At 45.0% G+C, this 26,529-nt stretch overlaps 10 protein-coding genes across 10 annotated transcripts; 3 read left to right on the forward strand and 7 right to left on the reverse strand.

Moving 5' to 3' along the window:
• Nucleotides 1–99: 99 nt before the first annotated feature.
• PCOAH_00048290 (GTPase) lies at nucleotides 100–2,582 on the reverse strand (the record flags this gene model as incomplete). Its single annotated transcript, XM_020061612.1, has 2 exons — nucleotides 100–201; nucleotides 351–2,582. 2 exons carry the CDS (start codon nucleotides 2,580–2,582, stop codon nucleotides 100–102), a joined length of 2,334 nt encoding a protein of 777 aa, XP_019917292.1.
• Nucleotides 2,583–4,792: 2,210 nt separating this feature from the next.
• Nucleotides 4,793–7,024, forward strand: PCOAH_00048300 (Uncharacterized protein; the record flags this gene model as incomplete). Its single annotated transcript, XM_020061613.1, has 1 exon — nucleotides 4,793–7,024. One exon carries the CDS (start codon nucleotides 4,793–4,795, stop codon nucleotides 7,022–7,024), a length of 2,232 nt encoding a protein of 743 aa, XP_019917138.1.
• A 1,194-nt stretch (nucleotides 7,025–8,218) lies between these two features.
• Nucleotides 8,219–9,268, reverse strand: PCOAH_00048310 (Uncharacterized protein; the record flags this gene model as incomplete). The annotated part of the gene is made up of 1 exon (XM_020061614.1): nucleotides 8,219–9,268. The coding sequence occupies one exon, from the start codon at nucleotides 9,266–9,268 to the stop codon at nucleotides 8,219–8,221; it is 1,050 nt and encodes a 349-aa protein (XP_019917252.1).
• A 2,552-nt stretch (nucleotides 9,269–11,820) lies between these two features.
• On the forward strand, nucleotides 11,821–12,853 carry PCOAH_00048320 (Uncharacterized protein; the record flags this gene model as incomplete). Its single annotated transcript, XM_020061615.1, has 2 exons — nucleotides 11,821–12,415; nucleotides 12,671–12,853. 2 exons carry the CDS (start codon nucleotides 11,828–11,830, stop codon nucleotides 12,851–12,853), a joined length of 771 nt encoding a protein of 256 aa, XP_019917193.1.
• Nucleotides 12,854–14,127: 1,274 nt separating this feature from the next.
• On the forward strand, nucleotides 14,128–14,646 carry PCOAH_00048330 (Cytochrome c oxidase subunit II; the record flags this gene model as incomplete). The annotated part of the gene is made up of 1 exon (XM_020061616.1): nucleotides 14,128–14,646. The coding sequence occupies one exon, from the start codon at nucleotides 14,128–14,130 to the stop codon at nucleotides 14,644–14,646; it is 519 nt and encodes a 172-aa protein (XP_019917460.1).
• Nucleotides 14,647–15,223: 577 nt separating this feature from the next.
• PCOAH_00048340 (Uncharacterized protein) lies at nucleotides 15,224–16,066 on the reverse strand (the record flags this gene model as incomplete). Its single annotated transcript, XM_020061617.1, has 1 exon — nucleotides 15,224–16,066. One exon carries the CDS (start codon nucleotides 16,064–16,066, stop codon nucleotides 15,224–15,226), a length of 843 nt encoding a protein of 280 aa, XP_019917396.1.
• Nucleotides 16,067–17,195: 1,129 nt separating this feature from the next.
• On the reverse strand, nucleotides 17,196–19,005 carry PCOAH_00048350 (Glutamate dehydrogenase; the record flags this gene model as incomplete). Its single annotated transcript, XM_020061618.1, has 3 exons — nucleotides 17,196–18,589; nucleotides 18,697–18,744; nucleotides 18,912–19,005. 3 exons carry the CDS (start codon nucleotides 19,003–19,005, stop codon nucleotides 17,196–17,198), a joined length of 1,536 nt encoding a protein of 511 aa, XP_019917294.1.
• A 795-nt stretch (nucleotides 19,006–19,800) lies between these two features.
• Nucleotides 19,801–22,161, reverse strand: PCOAH_00048360 (Uncharacterized protein; the record flags this gene model as incomplete). Its single annotated transcript, XM_020061619.1, has 1 exon — nucleotides 19,801–22,161. The coding sequence occupies one exon, from the start codon at nucleotides 22,159–22,161 to the stop codon at nucleotides 19,801–19,803; it is 2,361 nt and encodes a 786-aa protein (XP_019917236.1).
• An 802-nt stretch (nucleotides 22,162–22,963) lies between these two features.
• PCOAH_00048370 (Uncharacterized protein) lies at nucleotides 22,964–24,151 on the reverse strand (the record flags this gene model as incomplete). Its single annotated transcript, XM_020061620.1, has 1 exon — nucleotides 22,964–24,151. The coding sequence occupies one exon, from the start codon at nucleotides 24,149–24,151 to the stop codon at nucleotides 22,964–22,966; it is 1,188 nt and encodes a 395-aa protein (XP_019917132.1).
• Nucleotides 24,152–24,619: 468 nt separating this feature from the next.
• On the reverse strand, nucleotides 24,620–26,416 carry PCOAH_00048380 (Autophagy protein 5; the record flags this gene model as incomplete). Its single annotated transcript, XM_020061621.1, has 1 exon — nucleotides 24,620–26,416. One exon carries the CDS (start codon nucleotides 26,414–26,416, stop codon nucleotides 24,620–24,622), a length of 1,797 nt encoding a protein of 598 aa, XP_019917209.1.
• Nucleotides 26,417–26,529: the final 113 nt, after the last annotated feature.

The raw sequence follows: 26,529 nt of genomic DNA on the forward strand, positions 1-26,529 counted from the left end.
TTGGATCAGCGGTGACCTGTGCTGAGGGGTCTTCACCACTGTGCATACAACACGCCAAATGGGACTTCCATATTCCCCGTGTTAGTAATGGCAACGCTTCTAGGAGGCGTGCTTCATCACATTCTTTCCTCTGATCAGCTTCTTCTGCATGTAACGGAACTTCCTCTTGGTGGTCAGGATTTCCTCGGGCTCGGGGGGGTCCTGCGGGGGGAAACAAATGTAGCAACGAGTGGATCAATGAATCAAGTTGTATGTAACGTGGTATGTAACGTGGCATGTGAATTGCAATACATATGACCAGCACGTGGGGTAACCCCCTTGGCGGGCGACAGACACCCCATGAGACTTACCTGAGAGAAGTGATCCTGGTCCACCATTGCCGATGCGGCAAGCAGCTCCCCGGGGGACGGGCCCGAACGGTACACGTGTGCATTGCAAGCTAAGTAAGAGGGCATAAAATTGTAGAGGAGTTTCCCTGTGATGAAGTCCCGAATGATAAGTCTAGTGGCAAAGTTAAGATTGAGGAGTCCTCCTTTACCCCCGGAGATGTACTTTCTAGAAGAACAAAACGCACTTAAAAATTGAGTTGCATCTAAATATAAATGGGTTCTTTTTTCGAACCCATTTTCTGCATCTAACTGAATATCACAAATGAGTCTCTTATCAATTCTGTACTTCTCACACAACTGATGAGGGATGATATTACACAGAATTTGCACAAGGTCGGTTAGATTCCCCTTGTAGTGGTCCACAGAAAAAACCCCATTAAGGATTAAGTCGTATTTACTAAACACCAGAGATGGGAAGATCAACCCGGGACAATCACACAAAGAGAACCCATGACGCTTTAACGGAATGGTTTGAAAATGTTTTGTCTTCCCTGGCTGTCTACTTACACTGACCTTTTTTAACCCAACTAGCGAATTTATAATAGAGCTTTTTCCTACATTGGGAAAACCAATAAACCCTACCATAAACTTGGGGATACTGTAGTCTCCTATTTCTATGTCGTGGTATTCACTTCTTTTCTCTTCCTTAACTTTTTGAATTAAACTAACCATTTCGTTTGTGCTTAATATGTCTGTTTGGTCATTTTTCCTTTCCTCGTATGTTAAACTTCCGTGCCCCACATCGATGGCGGCTTCCTTTTTGTTCTCCTCATACGTCATGGTGGTAGATAGATTCATATGCTCAGAAGGCAATCGTTCTGTTAAAGTGGACGACCCTTCCGCCAATGACATGTCCTCCCTCTTTTCTTGTGTACCCCCCGGAATGGACATCCCATTCGTGTATACCTCTACAGGGAGGGGCAAATCCTGAATGATCACCTTATTCTGGTGGTACAACTCCCTCAAAGCAGAAAAAAAAATAAACTTCACATTTTTCTTCTCAAAAAAGGCTGCCCATTCTTTCCTTTCCTCATAGTTTAAAAAGTCGGACTTATTTAAAATGACGTAGAATTCCTTCCTGGGGTCTACCTTCCTAATGTAATACTCTAACCCCTGGCAGTAGAAAAACATGGGATTTCTCGCATCTATGATGTAAAAGAGGACGTGACTTTTTTCTATTACTCTCCATAGCTGTTTCCAATATTCTATATTTTTTTCATATGGTGTGATTGTATATCCTTCTTCCTCTTCGACAACGCTTAGCAACTTCCTCCATTCGACAAAATGCTCCAGTTCATATTTGTTCACGGTTTCCTTGTTGAGCACCTCCTGCACGTTCAGCCGTTTGTACTTTTTCCCGAGCGCCTCGTACATTCGCATGTATTGGAGGTTCCGCGGGGCTTCCCCCTCCGCAGCGGGGTCGAGCGCGTCTTCTTCGTCATCCTCCTCGTCATCACCGTCGTCGTCACGATCTTCCTCTTCCTCCGATTCGGCGTCACCATCTGCTTCGTCTTCCTCTTCATCCTCTACGTCACTTTCCTCTACTTCATCATCTTCCTCCTTTTCAGACGTATCCATCACTTCTTCTTCCTCCTGTTCGTTCTCCTCATCAACGTTGGCGGTCCCTGTGTTATCCACGTCCACCTCCCCGTTCGGCGCCTTCCTCGCGGGACGGACCTTTTTCCTACGTGAAGACTCCCCCTTCGGGCTTCGCACATTAATCGGTATGAGACTCTTGCCACTCATCAGGAAGCTAATCTTCTTCACATTCTTCCTCTTCTTCTTCTTCTTCACTGGCGCATTTTCCCTCTCGTGGAGAATTATGTTGACCTTGTCTTGGTGCTTCAAAAGAAATGGTCTGCCAGGTATAGGCAGAACGATGTTCTGAATTTCCAAAAAATCTTTCCCCTTGTTCCTATCTCTTAAACTTTTCTTCTCCTTTATTTCATTCTTCTGTATAAACACTCTGCTCACCTCAACGCTGTTAATGACTAGCTGATTATCCAAATAATCATCAAGTGGAGTTTTATCCAAAACGGAAATCTGTTTGCTCACTTTCTTTGTCTCCTCATTTCCTATCTTTGAGTATAAAATGTTGTCCGAAATTTCCTTCTGTAACAACTTGTTCCGCATTAAGCTCCTCCCCATAAAGTTGTTGTTCTGCTTCGTTTTGTTCTTTTTGTAAACTCCCATTTTTTTCACCTTGCCTGTTCATATATTTTATTATTATTTTATTTATTATTTTTTTTTAATATGAAAGGAAATAGCTAGCCATTCGGCGGGTTACCAACTTGGCGATATTACCAAATGGGTTATATTTCTTCCGCCCTGCCGACGTGGGGGTCACATGTATTCTTAATGAATGGTACGTTTTTTCCTTTCTTTTCTCTTGGAGCATTCCCCACGGTATGGGGTTGTGCGTATTTTTTTTTTTTCTTTTTCCAGTCGTGTTGGAGATACTTCTACAAAAAAAAAAAAATTGTCATTCAATTCAGTTGTGCGAAAATCGGCGGAGTGCTCTCGTCTATGCTTGTAGTTCGCGCGCGCTTCATTTTTCTCAGGACATAATTTTATAGGGGAAAGGCAAAGCGGCACATCATCATGTAAACTTTATCATTCCTTCAAGCACATAAATGCATGTCACACGAGAGTCAGAATGCATATATAATTATGCTGCTGGTAGTGCGTCCTGTCCCTATGGACGAGCGGCATGCATTATATATATGATGTGGATGATACTTCCAAGACTCCCGGGGCGTCCGTTTTTCCATTCTACAAACATCCCGCAGCTGCTTCGAATTCATTTCCGTCGCGGGGCTCGGGTGAACCGAACAACCGCTCGGTTAAACCTGTAAAATTGGGGGAATCACGCGCTTCAAAAATTAAAAAAAAAAAATTTTTCAATCCGTTTTTGTTAATCCGCTTTTATTTAATCCGTTTTTTTTTTTTTTTTTTTTTTCTAACATTTTTACCTGAACAAGTCAGCACGTTTTTGTTCATTAGATAAAAATGACGGGCACCCGAACGAGGCTCTCGAAGTGATCCCTATTGTCATTATTAGTTTGTTTTTCGTTTGGGTTTTTGCCGCTTTTCCATCTTTCCTTTTTCTCTTTTTTCCATTTTTCCATATCTTCAATTTCCGCCGAGCATAGAGTAACCGCATTGTTCTGGAAACGAAAGAACAACTAGCCAAGTGGTGACGCACTTGTAGCTCCGCAACGCTTTCCTGATCGTTCCGCGTTAGGGGTTTTTTATTTGTGCGAAAACTAAGCATGCTTATTTACGCACGTACATCCATGCATAAGACGAAGAAAAATTGAAACCAATTTAATCAATTGAAGGGATAAGACCGTTAGAGAAGGGAAGGAAGCAAAAAGAGAATAAATAATAAAGCACTCCATGTTGTCCTCGAGGGTGTACCAATTATAAAGCCATAAGGAGGAAAAAAAAAAAAACGGAGGAAGACTTCCATTTTGTATAAACAGTTCAATTATACGCGATAGAGACGAAGGGAACAATACCGATAGATTAGCGACCACCAATTTGGAAAAGGACGAACTCAACACACATAAAAATATTTCCGAGTGAAACCACCTCAGAACAGACCTACGTAGACAATTCGTGAATGCCACATAGAACATTTGCACGGAAGTGGACACATGCACGTGACTGTTCCATGTGGTATTGCATCTTAGCTTCACCAACACCATTAGGACGACTCACATGAGCAAGAATATATGCTAAAGTGTTGCTCATTAAAGGAAAAAAAAAAAAATAACTATAAACTTTCAGACACATAAAAGGGAAAATGCCACCTTCAACTCTCGAAAGAAACACAACAAGTAAAGGACATCACTTCCATGTCACCTGACTCAGTTCAGAAGGGAAGAAGCTTAAAACGGGAAGAAACACTGGGAACGGATTCACAATTGGGGCGTAAAAACTCAACAAGGGTGTATATGTATATGGGGGGAAGACATATATTCAACGGAGAGAAAAGAAAAAAAACTGGGAGGAAAAACATTGTGAGAGAAGGAATCCCTTTGAGTCATATAAAAAATTAATTATTTTTCATTAAAGGGAGGGGCGAAAAACAAAGTGGAAAGGTTGCCATAAGGGAATTGACAAGACAGCTTGCCCACGCCACCGAAGGATCGTAAGCAGTTTGTTGCATGGGCAGAAGGATGCATTTATCCCCGACCCACTTGGCAGGAAAAGGATTTCCCATTTCGTCGTCACCACTTGTTCCGCTTTGGATTCTTCTTTTTTTTTTCACCTGAACGGTTCAGGCAGCTAGCTATTTTTATTATTTATTTATTTTTTTTTTTTTTTACCTGACCCCCCGGAAAAAACTTCTTTCCACTTCCCCCCAAAATGATGTTGACACTCGATTTTGACGAAAAATGGAATACGCACGTAACAACAGAAGGAGGAAGAAAAACCTGAGCTGCTCCGATGTTAGCTACTATTTAAGAGGAAAGGGTCCCCACAGAAATTGCAAAGAAAGTAAACCAGTCGAATTGTCTGATCAGAATGTGCCTTATGGAGGGGTACTGCACTCACATAACGGTGTGCTGCGTGGAGGACAAAACATGGGGCATTATAACAGAAGGACAAACAATACTTACAATTATTGTAGAGGGGACGGAGCAAAAGAAAATGTTGGAGAGGTCACTTACGTCTTTTACGAGCCACTCAGATATCCTGCCTTTAAGATGGCGGATAGACACAATGAGGGAGACGCAGCAAAAAAGAACCCATGTGACAAATCCGAGGAGGATAAAGTAGTACCCCCCGTGGGTGGCCAAAGTGGAGGCAGCTGTGAAGAATCTGAGGAGATGAGTATGAACAGTACGAACGTAACCCGCGTAGGGAAGACGAAGAAGGCAGGGGAATGCAATTCAAGGGATGAGAAAAAGCAAAGGAGTAGAGATCATGTGGACGTAAAGGGTGATCGTCACAGTGGGGATGAAACCGCGCAAGAGGCACGAATGAGTGCACCATCCTCTACCAAACAATGTGACCTCTCCCCACCCAGAGGAACGAGAGAAAAAAAAAACTTCTTCATTCCAGTAACCCCGCCAACAGTGCATAGACACCCAAGCCAAATTACCAACGAAGTAAAGTTCATTCTACACATGACTATTTTAACTCTCTACAGAGACCAGATCAAGCCTTCCTACAAAAAGATTAAACAGAGACTAGGGTCTTTCCATCAGAATGAAGAACTCAAAAACAACTTTTTGGAAATATTCCTGTCTCTGCAAAATGAATACCTTGTTGTAAAGTCCAAGCGGAATAATATTTTCGTCCTTTTGAGGGAAACGCCCAAATGGTTTAGTGGCTGGATCAAGACAAGGAGCTTTGCCAACCCGTATCCAGAAAAATTTTGGAGGAAGTTCGCTCGTCATCTTTTGCATGCATGCAGGGCGGGACCTTCTTCCCCTCAAGGTTACTTCACGGTACAGTTTGCTAAGCAATTGTGCAGGGAGGGGCACTTATTTTTCCAAAGTTCGGATGCGCTGGAAGGGGTTATAACTCTGTTAGGCCAGCCTAGTGACTCATACGATACGTCTACACATGGTGCAACCACACCCTGTAGTCTTCTACATGATGAACCTGCTGGTAGTTACAGGGAACTCTTCACCTTCAACCTCCTCCACGAATGCTTCTCCTACTTCTCTCACTTAAATGACTCTGCCGTTCGGCTGGTCGATAGTTCACTCGTCAGTCTGTACCAGTCCATTCTGAGCGACGATGGGAACAGGGTGATGAGCAGTAGGGGCAGAAGCGGTGAAGAGGAAAGCATCCATTCTTCACGCAGCCATTCACTATGCAACGATCCACTAGTTGTAGCGGACCCCCCATGGGAACTAAACAGTGACATATACAAAGCGGCCGACGGACTGAAGAAGAGAGGCCTCCCTTTTCTTAAAGACTACTCCGTCGGAAAAATAGCACATATTGTTCAGCTCGGCCTGTATAGTGGACTGCTCCATGAGGAGGGTCAGACGATCAAGCCGGCCTGTTGCTGCAGGGGCGTGGCTGCGTCGGTTTGGGGGGACCCCCCAAGGGAAGAGCCCCCCGGGGGAGGCAATCCGAAAAGGGGAATGTGCGATAGGGTCCCCCTAGTACCAACCGCCGAAGATGCTAAAGTAAAAATAGACCAGCTCCTAAAAGGAAGTAGAGGAAAAATCATCTTCTTCTGTTCACTGAAGGATCAATTTTTTAAAAAGTTCGAAGAGGTGTTAAGTCCTGTCCACTTCGGTTGTAGAAGTTTAGTGGAGTTCCTTTTTTTCCAGTGCCAAGAAGTGTGCAAACTCTTCCTCCTAAATGGAAATATCATTTTAGTGCACCCTAGTTGTGATGAGCAGTCTCTAATGGATATGCTAAGACAGGAGGAGGAGGAGAACGTCGATATGGATGTGGATGAAAATATAATCGAGCAGTTCGACTACACGGAATACGTCTCCAGTGTGACCTATCCTCAGAAAAGTAGTCAGAACCAACAGGGGAGTCTGCAAATCTGCTCAACGGTGAAGGACCTGCTGGGGAACAGGAAGAAGGACAATTTTTTTATTACCTTTTCCTTTTGGAAATATGTAATGGAAAGGGGCAAAGCGCCCACAAGGTGAAAAAAATGTGAACCCCTGTCAAACCTGTAATAACGTAGAAGCACCGTGCGAAGGAATATAAACACGGTTACCAAACGAGGGGAAGCAAATTCAGTTGTGCACCTCGCAGGGGAGGTGACGAACGGGGCGATGCAACGCTTGGTGCAACACTTGGCGCAGTTTACCCAAACGGGTAACCCCTATGTGCCCTCCCTGACCCAGTTGGATGCAATTTATCTAACCCTATTGGAGTGTGTATTATTTAATACTTTTTTTTTTTTTCAAAGGGTTTATACCCTATCTGGTGGTGGCATTAAGTAGACTCCTCCCCACGTGACGTAGATGCGAATGATTTAGCTCCACGTCGTGGGAAGGCGTGTCTGTAACAAAGCGGTGATGAAAAAAGCATCACTCAGAATACAATTGTAGTAGAAATGTGCGTTTTGTTGTGGCGCACCTGCACAACCCTCCCTTTGTTGACCTCATCATAATCAGCATTGTTAGCACCCCTGTCATAACTGCTTGTGTTGGAGCGCTCTTCTGGGTGCCCGATCCTTGTTTGCCTATTCTCTTTCGCTTTTTTTTGAATTCCCTTTGATGCGTCCGATGCTAAATGACGATGCGTAGGTGTGCACCGTTGCATGCGCTACCTCTACTAATCACCCCACTTTTTTTTTTTTTTTTCTTTTTTTGTGTGTTCCGTTTCTTCACCCGTTAGTCACCGCGTTTGTATTTTCCTGCCATGTAACTGCTGTACCCACTGCATGGCTTTCCCTTTTGAAAAACGAACCGACCAATTAGACGTACCCCTTGTGGTTCCCATTTTTTTTTTAGAAATTTGTTCAGTTCAAATGGGTAAGCATCGATTAAAGCATGACATAGCCAAAAGGGCTGCGTACATACAGGTAGACTGCTCCACATTACTACATTTCCAGACATCGCAACATACCGTCTATGACCACCCCTTCTCTGGTGAAGCACACACAACAAAGTGAAACGAGTGGCAAGAAGCTCCTTAACGATTGACCGTTAAGTCATTGCCAGGGGGACATGCATAGTGGATACAAAAAGGGGGGGTTAAAAAAATGCTCACAGTTTACCCATATTTTCGCGTCTGTGTGTGGGGGTCCAATTGGGGGGTGACGTAATATGGAGGAGGTTCCCCCTTACGTGTTAGCCACCACCACCTAGTGACCTGACCACCAGTTGGCCCCCCTAACAAGTCAACTCCCTCAGGCAGGTCCCCTTAAACTGGGAAAAGTCGCTATAATCGAGGGTCTGGATATTTCCGTCCAAGTCGTACGATACGAGTTCCGGTTGGGGGGGATCCAAGTGGTGACTTTTGGCCTGCTCCTCAGATTCACGAATGCATTCATCCATCCGTTTCAGTTGTGCTTCGTTGAAGCTCTTTAGCTCATCCAAATGTGGGTTCAATTCTTTCATGAGGTAGTCTGTCTGTTCCTGGGTCAGGTCAACATACTGAACGGACTCCTCCACTTCATCTGTCGTCTTAGCGGATAAGCCAAAGTACCTAGGCACATAAACATTGACTGGAACTAAACGGGGGACATATTTCTGAACTTCCACTTCTATCTCCTCATTGGACGTATGTATCTCCGGTTGGACAATTTTTTTTAACACAACTTGAGTTTCATTTTCCACGACATGTGGAACTACGTAAGGGACATTCAACTTGTTATAAACAGGTCTCTTAATTTCCTCCCCACTTGGAACCTCAATCGTCTTTTCTACATAATTTGTGATCACCTTGGGGTTATATTTTATGACGTACTTTGGAACCTCCACGTAAACGATTTCTTCCCTTTCTAGATCCTCTTCTACATCTATGGAACTTTCATACATATCTATGTACTGGTAATATGTGGTGATGAGTATTTTTTCCTTCACGATGTAATTTTCCACCTCTTGTGTTCCTTGCAAGTAGACTGTTGGGTCGATTTTACACTTGGGGTTGCTTTTGTAAAGGTCTAGCTGCTTTAAGTAATCTTCCAAATGTGTCTTTAAAATATTCTTGGCACTGTCTGTTGAATAGATATGTAATGCGTTTTGCGCAGTGCTTCCTACGTCTCCTCCATCTACCGCGTCGATGGATTCTCCTCCCTTGTCACCTTTTCCTGATTTTATTTCTTCATCCACGTTTGCCCCGCCACGATTTAAGCTCTGACCTTCCATATCCTCGATGTCCTCCCCTAGATCATTCATCGTTTCTTGGTATTCCATTGGAGAGTTTTTTCCACTGTTCATGTTACAGAGTTAGTTCCTCCTGGCCCAGTCGTACTGATCCTTTTCCTGGACCGTTCTCTACGGGGGAGGGAAACCAGTCACGGTGTTCGCGCAGATCGTGTAACTTGCCAATCAGTCGGTTAACTCCTCTCACGGGTGAACCGTCACACCATGAACAGCCTATTCACCTTTCGCGTTTCTTACCAAATGGGGGAAAAAAAAAACTCAAACTGGAAGGTGTATCGAAAGATGATCTACAAAAAAAAGGATACCAACAAGAAGTTCTTTTATATTTATGCGTGTGCTGTGATGAGTCTCCACGTGGGGACTAACCTCACGATTCATCTCCTTTGCACCTGTTCCTACTCGTCTACAAAGTTCACTTTACAGGTATGAACACATACACACCCTACCCACGCATATTGAAAACACTGCCGCGTGGTCTACCCCTGGAACAACAACGAAGGGGTCGAGTTACATATAGCCTACTCACTTATTTACCTATATGCGCTTTACACACATGTACGCGTGGCGTCTTTTTAAATGCTGACCCATTCCTCCTCCCTCTCAGTAGACACGTTCCTTTTTTTTTTTTCGATTATAAGGAAAACTGTGACAAACGCAAAACAGGTGAAGATCGGGCATACATAATTTTCACTCCTTACTATTATGATATTCTCCACGGGGAAAAAAAAAAAAATATATATAATAGGGGAAAACGATTTTGCTACATACACGCAAAATGCATATGCTCGTATGATACCGATTGGCCTTCCGCGAGACGGCATCGATAATGCACGAGCAAGGGGGGAATTATAAATATACGGAAAAAAAGGCCAAACGGAAGCGCAGACAAAACTGTGGAAAGAAAGACATTCACGCAGTTTTTTTCTCTCCATCCAGTTGCCCTTTCCAAACGTAGCATACTCATGTGGAGAGCTTCAAAATGTGAAGTGGCCACTGCGGAATGATGCAGATGTGAACCATTTGCCACTTGTCCAAGGATATACCTTCCGTTTTGCAAAATGGCTAGTAATTTTTTTTTTTTTTTTTTTTTTTTTTTTTGCCTGTCCTGTTCAGGCAAAACTGGAATTTTTTTCTCAAGAGAGTATAGTTTAGCCAAAGAGGTCGCCGAGTCACGTATTTTTTCTTTTTTATCTTACCTCCACATATGGGATAAACAAAAAGGACGAGTGGGAATCACAAAAGTGTCGCCATTTTGCAAAAACGGGTAAAGTCCTCCAAACAAGCGGAGCGCTGCCAAAACGATGTGCAGACGATTCCCCGTGTTGTGGCGAAAAAGGATCAACACAAAAACGATTGCTCTTTCACTTTCAGACGTCACGTAATGTTAAAACCCCTTTTAGGTACCCCCGCAATGGAAGATGCTCGCTTCGTACCTCCATCGAATGGGGTTACCCAATTTAGAGGATGCACTGTCCTGGTTGGGAAGCGGGACCTAAACATGCCTCCTTTATGTGTGATCGCTTTGTAGGAACATATGTCCGCCCCATTTATCCCACTTGCCACCCCTTATACGCCAATATTTTGTGCTTCCCATTTTGGCATGTCTACAAAACTACCATTCGGTTATATGAAAACAAGTCTGCTTTTTTACAATTCGTAAGTTTGTTCCCCCCCACACACTGGACTAAATCAGCTTCTTTCTGCAAACCGTTTAGCATTCACGTGGTGTACTCTGTGCAGTAAAGGGGGCACAATATTTCCCTCACGTCAACTACACAATTTGCCGATCACGATCAGTTGAGTTTCTTTTGTTTTCCCTCTATAACACTTGAAAATGTGACTCATTTGTTCAGATTTTTTTTTCTTTGGTGTGAGGGGGGAATCCTCTTTAACTTAACGTATCATTAAGTCAGTGTACGATTATCCATTTTTACGGTTTGATTTAACTCCTTCTGCCTTTTATTTGCCTTCTCAGTGCACCGGTGCGTCCCCTTTTTTTTTCCTTCTCCGTGTGGAAAGTTTTAACCGCCCATCTGTGCGCACCCCGGCAGAGTTACTACACTTGTGGAAGCCGCTTTTATTTTTTGCGGGTCCACTTAACCCAAAGGGGAAGAACCGTTTCTCCCATTTTGTGCTAACCACTTTGCAGTAAAACGTCCTACTCGCGATGTTCACGCGGGTGTAATTTTAAGTACCAGTAAACTGTGCCTACAAAGGGAAAGGATCAGCACTAAATGGATATGCACTCATCCTATCGTTAACATCCAATCAGTGGAAAAGCGTGATAAATAATCAGTTGGAAGGAAAAAAAAGAAACACATATGTATATGTATATATGTATGCATAGTTGTATAAGTTCGGTGTGCCCACCATTTGAAAAATCACACAAATGTTTTAAAAGAACAGCTTTATATTTACCAAACAGGAAGATATGTGCAACGGGGAGGTGTGCTGCGGGCACGTTTTACCTGACCCGCGCAGGTGAATAGCCACAAAAGGACCACTTTTCCGTATGACCCGTTCAGGCGAATAACACACACCACAGCAGATAGCTGACCGGAAAAAAAAAAAAAAAAAAAAAAAACACCCAATCCGTGTAGAAAGAGAAAAAGCATGGGATACACGTCTACCTTAAAATTTGTCAACCTAGGTGTTAGGAGGAGGCTCTTCCGGAGGGCCCACAAACAGCCTCACCACAAATGGGACAGCATCAAAAATCAACTGAATGAATTATTAAAGTATGGGCGCATTGAAACGACATTAACCAAGGCTAAGGAATTGCAGGGGTATGCAGAAGAGTTAATTTACCTGGCGAAAAAGAACAATGCGGAGAATAATTTAAAAGTGGAAAGTATGCTAAGAACAGCGCAAGGAAGGAGAAAACTGTACGAATATTATGTGCCGTTATATCGATATAGACCTTTTTTTTTCACAAGAGTTATTAATCAGTGGAGGCTGCGATTACGGGATGCAGCGCCCATGGCATTTATCGAATTTATTGATAGACCAGGGGAATTAAGACCAGCTAAGCCGGTTGGAGCCGACAGAATTAAATACATATATGAGGAGATGAAGAAAAACCGAAGGAATTTTAAGCAGTACTTGCACATCGCAAAGAAGTTTAATTTGCTGGATGAAAACGATCAGCTAATTTCGGACGTGAGTTTTGACACTCTGCAGGAGCACGCCAAACGGGACTTGGTAAAATATATATACATATACATACATACATATATATATCTATATCTATATCTATATCTATCTATATATATATATATATATATATATATATATATATATATATATAATAAATGAAAGGGAGACCACCCTTTAAAGTAGAAACTATCTGGGGTACTCCACAGCCCCAAAGTGTGTGTTAAACCAGACAACATTTTAATTTAGTCGCTGTCCATTTTTAACATCTTCCCTTTTTTTCCATTTCCCCCCTTTTTGCAGTGGAAGGGAGATGACGAGGAAGAAATCCAGATAGACCCAGAACTGATAAAAAGGTATGAGCAGTTTGGGGAACCCATGCTGGCCGGACCTACCAAGGGAAGAGAACCTTTCTACGTGGACCTCCCCCTGCCTAGCCTCGTTGAAAGGGCCTTTTTAAATTACCGCAAGAAGTTTAAGCCGTAGAGCGAGGAGAAGGGAAAAAAATGCCCCCATTCATTGGTCATTTGGTCATTGCTCATTGGTCATTGCGCATATTACGAATGTGTCGTAAATGGACACACTGCGTCACTGAGACGATGTGCGTAGGTCTTTTCTGAGGTGTACGCTTCGCAGTGTGTGCAGATATAGGGTGTGTTAGCTTCCCCCCCTTTCTTCATTGTAATACCTGTGAGCATCAAAAGGAATGACGCAAAAGGGGGTAGACCTGGTAAGCAGCACAGTAGGGATATCCCGTCTGCACAGCGTTTATTCATTGTGGGGCGGCACACACGGGGGGAGTTATATCTGCCCATCCTCCTATCCCCTGTTGTTGCTAACCAAGTGGTATTTTTTTTGTGCCCCCCATTCCACTTTCTTATCACCCCATCGAATGGGGCACCACATGACACAAATATTTAGCTGCGCAAGTAGGAATCGTTTTTTTTTTTTTTAACATTCCGTTTACCGCAACTTATGTGGCCCATGTGGTCGATCATCCCTCACACGTATCGGTGTTTTTTCGGAAGAGGCTCACAAAGGTCCTCCAAGTGTGAGAGGGCCTGTGCGAATTTGTCATTGTATACTCCATCGTGGGGAAACTTAAAAAAAAAAGTACACAACTTTGTCAATTGCACCACTGTTCAGGTGAATTTTTTTTTTTTTTTTTTTTTTTTTCGCGTTGAACTGAATTGTTGCAAGGAAACAGTTCGGCAGAAATGTGTTTAACTTCAGCGTTGGAATGCGAAACGTTGGTCCTGGCATGAGGCACGCGCACAAATACAATAATACATACATGCATACGCACGTGCATACACAATGTATATGTGCACAATGTACGCGTAGCAAGTAAGATACACGCGTACCCACGTTTGCGTTTTTCCGCAATCGCTCTTTCACACGTGGGATGAATCCCCCGGGAAAAATTCAACCTTTCGCGAAGGTGTTAAAAGGAGGAATATCGGAAAAGCAACCACTGACTAGGCTGTAAAGCATACGACGCAGGGGCACACTTGTGCATGTATATACATGAGAGCAATCACTCCTGTGCGTCGCATTCCCACGCACTTATTTGAGGAGCGTGTGAAGGGTGTTAGCAACCGATTTGGGAAGGAGTAGTGAAGAAGGTGAAGTTGAGGAGACGTTTCGAAGAAAATACTCATCATAAGGTTAGGAAGAGAGGGGGCAGGCAGGCTGAGTTGGCGTCACGACGCAGGACCAGTTTTCCTAATCAGCTGACCGGTTAACGGACGCTCCACCCAATGGATGCACTGAGGCGGGCTCTGGGGCTGCGGCGCCCTGTGGCCCACAGCGAAAATAAGGTGCTGCTGAAGAATCTGAACGAAGAAGGCAACCCCCAAGTGACGAATGTAAAGGCAGAGGATTATCCCATCCCGAAAAAGTACCTAGAAGACCCAGAAAAAATACCCAAGTATTACGTCTTCCAGTCTAATATGGTTACCGATGAAGATTTACAACCTGGGATGTTACGACAGTTGGAAGTTGACAAACGATTAACTCTCCCCACGAGGACTCATATTTCTTTTTTGGTAACAGCCACGGATGTTATTCACTCCTGGTCCATCCCAAGCCTTGGTATTAAGGCAGATGCCATTCCAGGGCGGCTACATAAAGTTACTACCTTCATATTGAGGGAGGGTGTGTACTATGGGCAATGCTCCGAAATGTGCGGCACGCTCCACGGGTTTATGCCGATCGTTGTGGAGGCAGTGTCCCCTGAGGCCTACGCCGCACACGCGAAGAAGTACTACAGGGATTAGGTGTGCTTGCACTTGCGCAATGGAGACAACGAACCATTTGAAGCGGTTCATATGCATTTTTTTTTATTTTTTTTTTTTTCCCATTGCGCTTGCATAAATGCAGATGCAGGTGCAGATGCAACTCCATTGGTCAGTTCATTAAATTGATCACCAATAATTTTGACCATTCCATGTAATAAGGGGACCACCACGCAGCCATGTCGAGTGGGTCTCCCCCCTGATCAGTAACAACCATATTGGTGGGTGCAATGTTCGTGGAGGAAACCGCAACAGTCCAGCCATAATACACGCTAGACGGAGGAGCTCCCCCAGGAGGGGTCTCAAATGGAACATGCTGAACGGGCCAACCTTTTATTGGAACACCCCTCCTTCGCAACAACAGTTACAAAAGTTCTTCTCCTTTGGGAACCCCTCGGGGGGGGATAAAAAGTAGTGCGGCAAGAAGTGTAACACTCAGATGCAACAGACTTAATATGACAAGTGTGGTTTAACAGGGTTGTATATGTGTTTGTGTGTGGGGACAGTGTTTAGGGATCCTTGTGACGACTCCGATGTGAAGTCACCCCGTGCTTTAACATTATTCTGCCCCCGCGGTGACCAGATTATCTACATTGCTCTGCTCCGCGATCAAATTTTCCACAGAACTTTTGGACGAGTAAATGGCCTCCGATTTATTGTCCCCCCCATCGACAGGAGGACCGTTTCCACTTAAGTTAGCCTGATGATTGGACTCCCCCTGGGTGGTCCCTGTTGCTAACGTACTACGTATAAAAGGGTTCTTATAAACCATAGGGTTTTCATAATAAACTTTTTGACCCTCATTTAAGCCACATGTAAAATGGTCCTTTTTTTCTCCTTTTGGGATAGGGATATATTGAGCAGGAATGGGTACTTCAATGTAACAGGGTACGTAAATGGGGACCTGAACTTCTACATACTTTGGCCTAACCTTTGGTACTTCTAACCTTTGCTTTACTAACAACTCGATCCCCTTAGGGACGTTTTTTAGAATCTCCGTGTGGTATACCTCCTGTCTTGGTTGCACTATAGGGACGTCAACATATGTTGGTACCTTTACTTCGTTGTAAATAATTTCCTCCTTATTTTCGATCACATCTACGACCTGTTCTATTTCCACTTCTTTTGTTATTACTTTTTTTTTCTTCACGACTTTATCCTTTACCCTTTCCCTAAAGACCACCTTAGGAATCTTCGTCACCTTTTCTACCGTCGTTGTTTTTACAGGCCCACCAGTCACCTTCTGCTTCACATCTTGAAAAATATTTTTTGTCAGAAACAGATCCTCGGCTGTGACGTTTTCCTTCGACTGGGTGATCACCCCGTTGGTGTTACTAAACATGTGCTCTCCGTTTGGTTTGAAAATCATCGTGTCTTTCTCGTTGTTCAGGGAGTCCGTCATGGTATGCCTACTCTACGTGGGGAAGCCGGTGGGTGGGTCTTGACAAAAATGGTATTCCTCTTTGTCCTATTATAACGCTGCTATGACAGGGGGAGGAACATCCATATAATGTAGCGTTTAGCGCTGAGGTGACACCTTAACGTGACAATCAATCGAAGCATAATTAATCGCCACCTGGTTGGCAATTCTTCTTTTCCATTTTTACCTTCTAATGCGTGTCTGCGTGTGGAAGAATTCCTTCCCTGGTTGGACTTCTCTTTTTTCCCTTTGGACAAGTCCTCCCGACGGTGGGAAGTAATCGTTCACAGGAGAAAGACAATCTGTGTGAAGCACTGCCGAAACTGCTGCCTGTTCGATGCAAACATCCCTGCGTGTATTTCATAAGCAAAGTGTTTTCCATGCCGGCCAAGGCATCTATACCCCCCGTGCACACGCACGGCGCTAGAAGATATACACGGCGTCTTCCTGGGGAATTACGAACCCCACCCCGTATGGTGTGTACGTATAGGCATGTGTGTGTGCTGTCCCTCCCAACCTTTCTTTTTTTTTTTTTTTTTTTTTCCTTCCTTTGGTATGTTCTTCGGCACGTCTCCCACAACGTCATTTTTCCACTCCGCTGTAGCACACAAGGGGGAGGATAAAATAAAAAAAAAAAAAAAAAAAAAAAGACATAATATCACCTATGACACTCCATTGAAGGTGTGTAAAATGGCCCTTTCGTATGATGGAGGAAACAACGTGAAACGCACACTTGCTCGCTTCGTCCCTGGTGAGGAACACCCACCGTCCATTATGCCAAGCCCAGCCTGTGTAACTTATCGTTTCATTTTTTTTTCCATTTTACGCGGCTTCCCCCGAATGGAGTTAAGGCTAACTGGGGATTTCCCCTCAGAGGAGTTATTTGAGGCAAGTAAAAACGTTGTAATCATAGAGACGTTAACAGAGTGGGGGAGAAAAAATGTGTGTCCCCCGTTTGGGACAAATGAAAAGGGGAAAATTCAGAAACAGCGCCGCGAAGCGATAAACCATAAACAATAAACACAAACCCATATTGGTAACCCATATGGCTAACCGGTATGCGTATCCCGTATGCGTGTCCAGTATGCGTGTCCGGTAAACGCTGGTGACCTCACAGCCCGCCCTGCTCCTGGAACGAGTCGGCAACTTTGAGGAAACCTGCGATGTTCGCTCCCGCCACGAGGTCAGACTCGCCAAGGTAAAGCCTAGACGCACCGTCACACTGTTCGTAGATGCTTTTCATGATAGCCTGCAGCTTCTGGTCTGTCTCTTCCCCGGTCCACTGTAGTCTCATCGAGTTCTGACTCATTTCCAATCCACTGACGGCTACGCCCCCCGCATTGGCAGCCTTAGACGGGCAAATAACAACACCGCTTTTTTTCAATAAATGCATGGCGTCAATATGGGTTGGCATATTTGCTCCCTCGACAACCATCTTGCATTTATTCTTTATTAACAAGTCAGCATCTTTTTTGTCAATCTCATTCTGAGTGGCACACGGAAAGGCAAGATCACATGGGATCTCCCAAGGTTTTCCCTTTTCAACATATTTGCACGTAGTAGACCAGTCTGCATACTCCTTCAGTCTTCCTCTTTTTACATTTTTCAATTCCATCACATAAGCTAGCTGTTCTTTCGTGAACCCATTTGGTTCATAGATGTACCCATCGCTGTCACTCATTGTCAAAACGGTGGCTCCTTTTTGAAGCAGCTTCTCGACTAAGTACTGAGCGACGTTTCCACTTCCACTAACAACGCACCGTTTACCTGCCAAACTATCGTTCACCTTTGCTAGTGCGTTTTCTGCAAAGTAGACTGCCCCATAGCCAGTTGCTTCGGCCCGGATGTTACTTCCACCCCATTTTATATTCTTCCCTGTTAAAACGCCTTCGAATGCGTTACTTAGCTTTTTGTACTGTCCGAATAGGTAGCCTATTTCTCTTCCTCCTACACCAATATCCCCTGCAGGAACATCCGTGTTCGGACCAATGTGCCTGTATAAGTTTGTCATGAAGGACTTGCAAAAGGAGAGGACCTCATTCGGAGACTTCCCCTTAGGATCAAAGTCCGAACCACCTTTGCCACCACCCATAGGTAGCGTCGTTAAGCTGTTCTTAAATATCTGTTCAAAGCCTAGGAATTTTATAATGCTTAAATTTACAGTGGGGTGGAAACGGAGTCCTCCTTTGTATGGTCCTAGGACGGAACTGTATTGAACTCGAAAGCCTCTATTCATCCTATGCTCTCCTTTGTCGTCTACCCATGGGACTCTAAACTGAATTACTCTCTCTGGCTCTGCAATGTTTTCTAACACCCCTAAATACGCACTATTTTTTTTAAATAATGGCTTGAGAGATAATAGCACTTCTTCGAATGCCTGCAGGAATTCAGGCTCCCCTTTGTTTCTCTCTTTGACTCGTTCCCGCAGGAGGTCCATTTTGTCTTCCACCGAGCCGCTCCCGTTGTATCCGTAGCTATGCATGTTACTACGCAACTTGGCCCGACCTACAAGGGGGAACAACCGGTGGTGAAAAAGTATACAACGGGTCCTGACCAGACGATGCGATGACGCCATGATGCGTGACCTGGTGAGGGACGCACAACGCACTTACCTCTCCCCTGGGCGTGTGCCCCTTTAGCTACCTCCGTGGTCAGAAAGCCTTCCAAAAAAAAAAAAAAAAAAAGGTAAAAGGGTGATTTGTTGATTGGTTGACCGGCTGACCGGCTGACCGGCTGACCGGCTGACCGGCTGACCGGCTGACCGGTTGATTGGTTTTTTTTCCCCCCCAACGTGGTTACGCCCCCCACTTGGCAAGGATGCTTTTACCTGGCGCGACATGCCTGAGATGGTTGGTCTTCGAAAGTCCGAGAGCGCCAGAAATTAAGGCGAAAAGGCCCACGGCAGAGAGGGATAAAACCATGGTGGTCCTCCTTCCTCGTGTTTCTCGTAACCGCTTGACACCACGTCGTTCACTTCTTAACTTGGTATACCTCTACACCTCACACATGCACATGCGAAGAAAAGCGCTCTCTACAAACACAGTTGCTTTCCTGCTACGGGTGAAGTTCAGGTGGATCTCCCAAAATGTAGCTTTCCCGTGAGAGGTGCAACTTCAAACCTGACCCGTTACTCCCTCGTAGCGTTTCGCGATTTGTAGGTGTGTTGCGAGGGTAGCGCGTTTTTGTGGTTGACGAGGTTGACGCGGTTGACGCGGTTTACGGCGTTCACGCAGTTCGTTCAGCACGTAAAACCCGTTGCGCTCCTTTTTTTTCCACCCTTTTAATTATTTTTACATCCCCCTCTTCCTTTTTTTCTTTTCTCCCCTTGGAGGTATTTTCAACCGTCGTTGCGTGTGCAGTTACCAGTGGCGTTCTCCTTCCCGCACCGTTCTTACCGCGTCCTCACCACGGGTGACGTAAGAAAAAAAAGGAACATGTGCCTGATGACAACCTGCTGCACCGACGCAACGTGCAGGTAGTTATAATGTGTGCCCCTCTCAAAAATGTAGAGAGGTGAAAAAAAAGTCCTACTCCTTGCAGCGTTGTTTAAGTTTCCTCTCGCAACAGCTTTGCATGTGAATTTTTTTTTTTTTTTTTTTTTTCAGTCATTCGGTTCGCACGGTCGGGTGAAGTGGTCCCTACGTGGTTGCTATGCTGGATCACCCCGACGTACACGCCCCCCCACACTAGCAGCACCATCTTACCACCGTACCACCCTAATGTTTTCCCCTTTTTACGCTAAAATACTGCGTTATCTTGTTCGTCTTTTTATGAGGCTGCGCCATCGCAACGCTGGGGCACGTACCGCCATGTGCATGAACAGGGTGTAAGAACTCGAAGGTGTATCCAGAAAAAAGAGGAGCGTCAATTAAATAGAGTGGCAAAAAGGAAGCATACTGCTCTTCCGAGGAGCAGAAGCTGCGTAGAGGTATGGTAGCTTCTCTAGAAAAGCATATGCGTATTTCTTTTCTTTTCTTTCTTCCTCCCGACATTGCCTTGTTAATGAAGGTACAGTTAACTGCTATGTGGTCACTCAACCTCGGGGAGGTGTAGATAAAGCCTATGTAACTTCGGAGCTTAAATTGGAAATGGTAAATTTCTTCTTCGTGTTCGCTTACCCATTCGTCCTCCGTGGGGTTTCTGCCCGTTTTTTTTCTCAGCCGATTGAAGTAGTTGGCGTAGTTGCAGTTGTTCTCGGGGGAATTCACCCACAGGTAGATTCGCTGGTTGGCTTCACCGGTAGCCACGTCATAGGGGGAATCATCGGTTACAGGACGATTGTCTGATTCTTCACGGGCCTCCTGCCTAGGAACACCCACCCCGCTCAGCAACGTCCTAAGTTCGTCTGTCAAAACGACTGGAGATTCGTACAAGTGGGAGTGCCCCCTGATCAGACGCTCATACAGAACAAAGTCCACGAAAATGTAGTCGATGCGTGACCCCTCATTGCTCATCCGGTGCTGTTTATACGTATCCCAACAGGTGAACTTTCCGTTAAGTGACGGATAGAAAAAGGAAAACGTGTCTACCATTCTGTCTTCACAGATTAGGTTCTTCACAAAATTGGTGCAGCACTCGGGGGAGGAAGAATGTCCAACGGTGTTGGCCACTTTTAGTAGGTCCTCCTTCGAGAGGGACGTTCCTAACGAAAGGAGGATATCGTTTAGGTGCTTTAAGTAGAGCGTGTTGGCCTTCTTAACGTTGTACTTTCCCTCGATACAGCTTTTGAAGGAATACCTACACAGGATCCTTCTGCACTTTGCACGGGTAGCAATGTTCGTCGAATTATACTTAACGTTTTTTTCCCCCATGCGGAGGAGGTACTCCTCTATCGGGGCGCATTTCTTCTGCATGAAGTGAGAGAAAATAAGTTCGCTTTCCTTGCCGAACGAATCGTACATGTCACGCTCGTCGTGGTTGCCGTGGTGGGTCTCCGATCCGTCGATGTCCTCCCCGTCGATGTCCCCACCGTCGATGTCCCCACCGTCGATGCCACCCCTTTGTTCCTGGAGGAAGAAGAAAAAGTCGTTCGGGTAGACCCCCGCGTACTTGTCCTCCACGAACACCGGCTCCAACGAAAAAAAAAAATAAATCTCCTCCATGGAAGTGAAGCTCCCCCCGACCCTCTTTACTTCCCCCTTAAAGTTTAGGTAAAGTCGAAAGGACTCCCCATTTTCTCCTCTCTGCTTCTTAATAATAAAATTGTCCCGACTGCTGAGTGTCTCTATAATCAGGGGTATCTGCTTGCATATCCTCTGTCTAAGGTCCTCTCGTATGTTCATTTTTCTCACTTCTTTTTGTAGCTCATCCAGGTTTACTACATTGTTCAGGTAGTGCACATCCCTATTCCGGAAGGATATGTTCAGGTCTCCTACGAGGACGATTGGCAGACCCGTCGTTATTCGCAATTCAAGGAGTTTGCATCGAACGGCATGAAGAAACCTCATTTTGTAGTCCAGGCGGTTGTAATTGCAGCCGGAGTACGGGGCGTATATATTGACCAGCACGAACTGCTTATGAATCGTTATGAGCACTCTGCCCTCATTGAACAGATCACTCACTCGCTGTAGCGAAGCGTCAGAAGGGCGTCCTTTGCGTGGTGTCTTACCACCGTACCCACTGCTAACCGCATCGATAACTTCTTCACTTCCCTGTGGCAGCGCGTAGAAGGAAACGGACGAGTTGTCCCACGGGAAGCACCTCGAGATTAGTAGGTCCCCCTCAGAGCAGCCACCCACGGAGAAAAAAAAGTTCCGGAAGGGATCACTACAGCAACATATAACTTTCGCCTTAATCCCCACATAGGTGGCAAGCCCAGAGTACCCCCTCTGTATCTTCTCTCCACCCCCTTTCCTATTGCAACACGTCCAGTAGGATTCATACTCATCCGAATATGCGTCTAACAAGCTGAACTCATTTTCAATCGTAGAGTTATTCGTTTTAGTCTCTTGTAAACATAGGATATCTATTTTAAGCTTTTTCAAAAAATGGGCCACTGTACCTTCTCTGTGCTTTATTAACTCACAGCTCTTCTTCCACCCGTTCACATTCCAGCTAGCTATTTGCAGGCTTTCCATAGCGGGGGGAAGAGAAGTCCATCGTGCGGTGAGGCCATGCCGTTGCGTTCGCTCTGAAGGGGTATAATAGGGTGTGTCGGGGAGGGCATCCTCATACCTCATACACAAGTGTAACTCACATGGTATTGCTTCACCGTAGAGGGGAGTAGGAATGATTAACTGGGAAAGTACACATAAATGCTCATCGTACTTTCCCTTCACTATGTGGTCCTTCTTCACCCCCAGACTTTGCACCTGTGCATGCGGACGGGCATATTTTTCCTCGCAAGTTTGCCACGCTTGTCCCCATCCAGCATGGTGGAATTTTGAAGGGGCACACTGGAAGCGCTACATAATATTGGTAATGTGCATGTGCATATATATGTATATATATTTTTTTGTTAAGCGGACCAAACGGGGAAAATACAAAAAGAAAACAAAATAAGGGGTGCTCGCTCGCAAAGGAGAAAAGTCGAGTAAATTAACCACGTCGCGACTCTCCCTAAATTGCGGCCAAACAAACTGGACGAATCACCATTTGGATGGGAAGAGGCAGCCGCTATGGCAGCCTTGCCTAGTGATCAGAAATTTTTAAATACTAAAAAAAGAGGGAAAGATGATCACAGGCAACGAAACGGGGCAAAGCGCGGCAGAGAGAGAAGGTACCCCCTCTCACCCCCCAATTGGCATATCAGATTGGTTCAGGTTAAGAAGGCACTTGTAGGACTACCCCCCCACAGCGACTTAAATAAAGGGAGAAAAATAACGCTATTCCATAGGGCATATCCCTCATCGTTTCATGTGTGTCTGCCCCCCCCGTTCGTCACAAGGCCCTCCGACGCCGCATGCGGTAGAGCACCACAGCGTTGTTTAGGAAATCTCGGAAGGACACAATAATGTGGGACACCCTACTGGATATTTGGATCAGTTCGGAGAAGTCCTTACAGCTGGAGAACAACTTGGCGTCCATTTTGATCGCCACGAACCCGACGTTGGGGGCGGTGCTTTCTACGTGTGCGCTGTGCCGAGGTGGGTGGCAAGGATCCGGTGGATCAGCCAACTTGGCATCGCTATCTGCGTGCCCGTTAACCTCCCCGCATGGGTCATAATTGGAACCGTCCCCATCGTCTGCCCCCGCGTAGACGAACAACTCCGCAGGCACCAAATGAGCAGGAAAGTCAGCATAAAAGGAAAAGTCCAGGTGTCCATGTAAATCCATCGACTTTGTCGTAGCGTGAATGTTTTTGCACACCCCCAGGACGATACAGCGATCATGCCTATCCACATAGTGCACAGATAGAATCACCAAAACGTAGTCATTCTTCTTCAGCAGATATATGACTTCATTACGTCTAATAATAAATTTAGTGAAAGAATTTTCCTGTACATGTGTTTTGGACAGGAAAAAATGCATGAAAGGTCCACACAGTAAAGCTTCTCGTATTTTGGACAAGTGACTTGCCACGAGGAGCATCTTCTCTGGAGTCCTCGGTACTTCAAACAACTCAATTTGTATGTCGTAGCCAAATTCCTCCTTCTCCAATAAATGTGTGTGTATTTTTAAATTCTGCTCATCGTGATAACAGCTCAGAAAATATTGCATAGTATGCTCATTCCATACATGTTCAAAATGGCTATGTGCCACGTATATTTGCACAGAATCTAGGACGTTGTAGTTGTCCCCTTTGTATATATCCTCCACTTCGTTAACTGTTAAGTATTCTTCATCCAACAATTTTACTGTTGCGTTTGTTTCCTTCTCTAGTGTCACCTTGGAGTGTGCCTCCACTTTGTAGATAATGCCATCCACGTCGTAAATGTATTTGGTCAGCACGTACCTGTTGGTTTCTCTGTCCGCTACCTTGTCGTCCACGTAGCAGGCGCTTGGGATGGAGGGCACCCCTTCCCTCAGCAGCTGCAGTATACTCTCGAATAGCGCCTTGTTGTTTGATAGGTACAGGTTCGATTCGCACTCCAGTTCTTTTATTTTTCTGTACAGCCGTTCGCACATGTTGGGTTTGTGTTCATCCGGGGGGGCAACAAGATGGCGCAGCGAAACGGGTGATGTCGTCACTTCGTCAGCAACTGTTCTGTTAACTTCTCCCTATGCTCACGTGCAATTGTGCATATGCTCTTTTTTGTGCCCTCGCGGGGAACGGACAAACTGGGTTAAAAGGACAAATGCGTTGGGAAATTGTTTAAAAAAAAATAAAATATTAGCTAGCCAAAAAAAAAAAAAAAATAAATTAGCTAGCCAGGAAAAAAAAAAAAAAACATATGCACACTTACACACACATATCAGGTCTATGCGAACGGCGATCCCATTGACAAATAAGGACACTTCCTCCTTCTGTGTCATTCTCTACCTAGCTTCGCCACCCATCAGCAAAAACAAAACAAACAAATGGAAACAGCAAACCGAGTGGAGGGGAAAATGTTCCATAGGGGAAGGCTTGGCCAAAGGGGAGCACACACACCCTCAGTAGGGGGGTACACGGAGAATAACATGCAGGAAATTATCAAATTGGGAAAAGTTGGCGGCGAGCCAGTAGAGTGGTGTTTTCAGCGGAATTTGAATCCCGTTGATTATTATGAACATATAGGGGCTGAAAATTAAGTAATCGTCTTCGACAAAGTAAAAAATGCTTTCCCCGTCGGGGGGCGCACTTGGCACGGCTGCTACAGTTGCTGATACCGCGTCCGCCTCTGCGTTGTCTGGAGGAAGGTGGTCTTCTGCGCCAATCTCACCGTTTGTCCTGTGAGCCTGTGGGTCATCCGCTACCCCCCCCTCTGTTCCGCATTTTTTTATTTTCCTAAAAAAGGAAGGGAACTGCTCGTGCAGAAAGTCCCCCAACGTGTAGGCAAAAAAACGGTCGACTGTATTTTCGGTCCCTTCTGCGGGGGCAATTTTGAACAGAGGACACTTCGTCAACACTTGATTGTATGGGGGTCCATAAATGTGTATAATTATGGGCACCTCTTTAACCACATTTTCGTCCTTCATAAGGGCGCACACGGAATTGTTCTCCCCGCTGGTGCCGCCGCTGTGCCCATTCTGCTGTGCCTGCGCACACTTGGCGTTAAAGTGATCCACGAAACGGACCATATTATAATCGATGTGCTCCCTATACAGGGCACAAATATTTTCCACGTCAAACCGTTTCAAATTCTGCAGTAACTCGTTTTCCACTTGTTGCGGCAACATCTGAAGCACCCTGTTATTTTTGTTAAACACGTAGTTCGCCTTTTTAAGCTGACTGATCAGGCATTCCTCAAAGTCGTGAAATCCTCTATACAGAGGTATGCACGTGTTGTAGGGCAACAGGTTGATGTTTCCATCGTAATTCACTTTGGTTCCTCCCCCTCTTCCGAAATGTGCCTTGTAGTTTTCCTCATCTTTAAAGTGGACAACCAGCTTCCATGGGACGTTCCTATCCGCTATGCTTAAGAACTGCTGATCGTACCAGTCACTATTTATTTTTTTGTTCATTCGCATGTGGTAGTGTTTAACGAGGGGCTCTCCCACGTTTGTTTTGCCTTCATCGCTGCTACATGGCTTCTCCCCAGTGAGGGAATCCTTTGTGGCATCATTCAACGGAAATTTGCTTGAGTGCTTTTCCCCCTCTGTCTGCTCTCTCTCAGCTTCCCCAAGTAAATCACTAATCTCCTTTGGAGTAATCTCTAAAACGCTAACATGGTCAGGAAATAATTCCCCATTGGTGCATCTCTTCCAGTTTGTTTGCTGCTCTTCTAAGCTTGGAAAACTCCAATCCTCCCCTTCCACATCGCAGTATATATCGAACAGTACCCCTATAGGAAGTCTCCAATCGAGTAGGATCCTCTCCTGTAGTGGTTTGTCAACCTCGGTTCTCCAATTGGGATCTTCTCCACAGGAGGACACTTCGCATGTACTGCTATTAATAATGGGACATGTTACGGGAGAAGTTTCCTGGTGTTCTTTCCCATTTGGGTGAACAGGGAAAGGAGTACTTCTTCTTTTTCTCCTCCCTTGGATGCATTCAAAGTACACCCCAAATTTGTTACCATAAAAGGGAAAAACAAACGATCCAAAATATTCTATACATTTAGGAACTATGTTGGATAGGTACATGTACCTATGGACATGCAGAAGGTAATTCGATGGAGAGGTAAGTGAGGGGGAGTCTTTTTCACTAAGGATGAGACATAATACCAATCCGCTATCTTCGATGTCTTTGTTAATTTCCTTTACATTTGGCCTTTCCAAAAAGGGGACTACTCCGTTATCCTTCTGCATGTTGCACGATCTATTTGTTTTTTTTCTTTTTTTCCTGGCTAGCTAATTTTTTTTTTTTTTTTTTTTTTGGCTAGCTGCTACGTTTTTCCTTTCATTTCGTCGTGGCCTCATCT

This window comes from Plasmodium coatneyi, chromosome 13, assembly GCF_001680005.1.
Source record: "Plasmodium coatneyi strain Hackeri chromosome 13, complete sequence".
NCBI classification, from domain to species: Eukaryota; Apicomplexa; class Aconoidasida; order Haemosporida; family Plasmodiidae; genus Plasmodium; species Plasmodium coatneyi.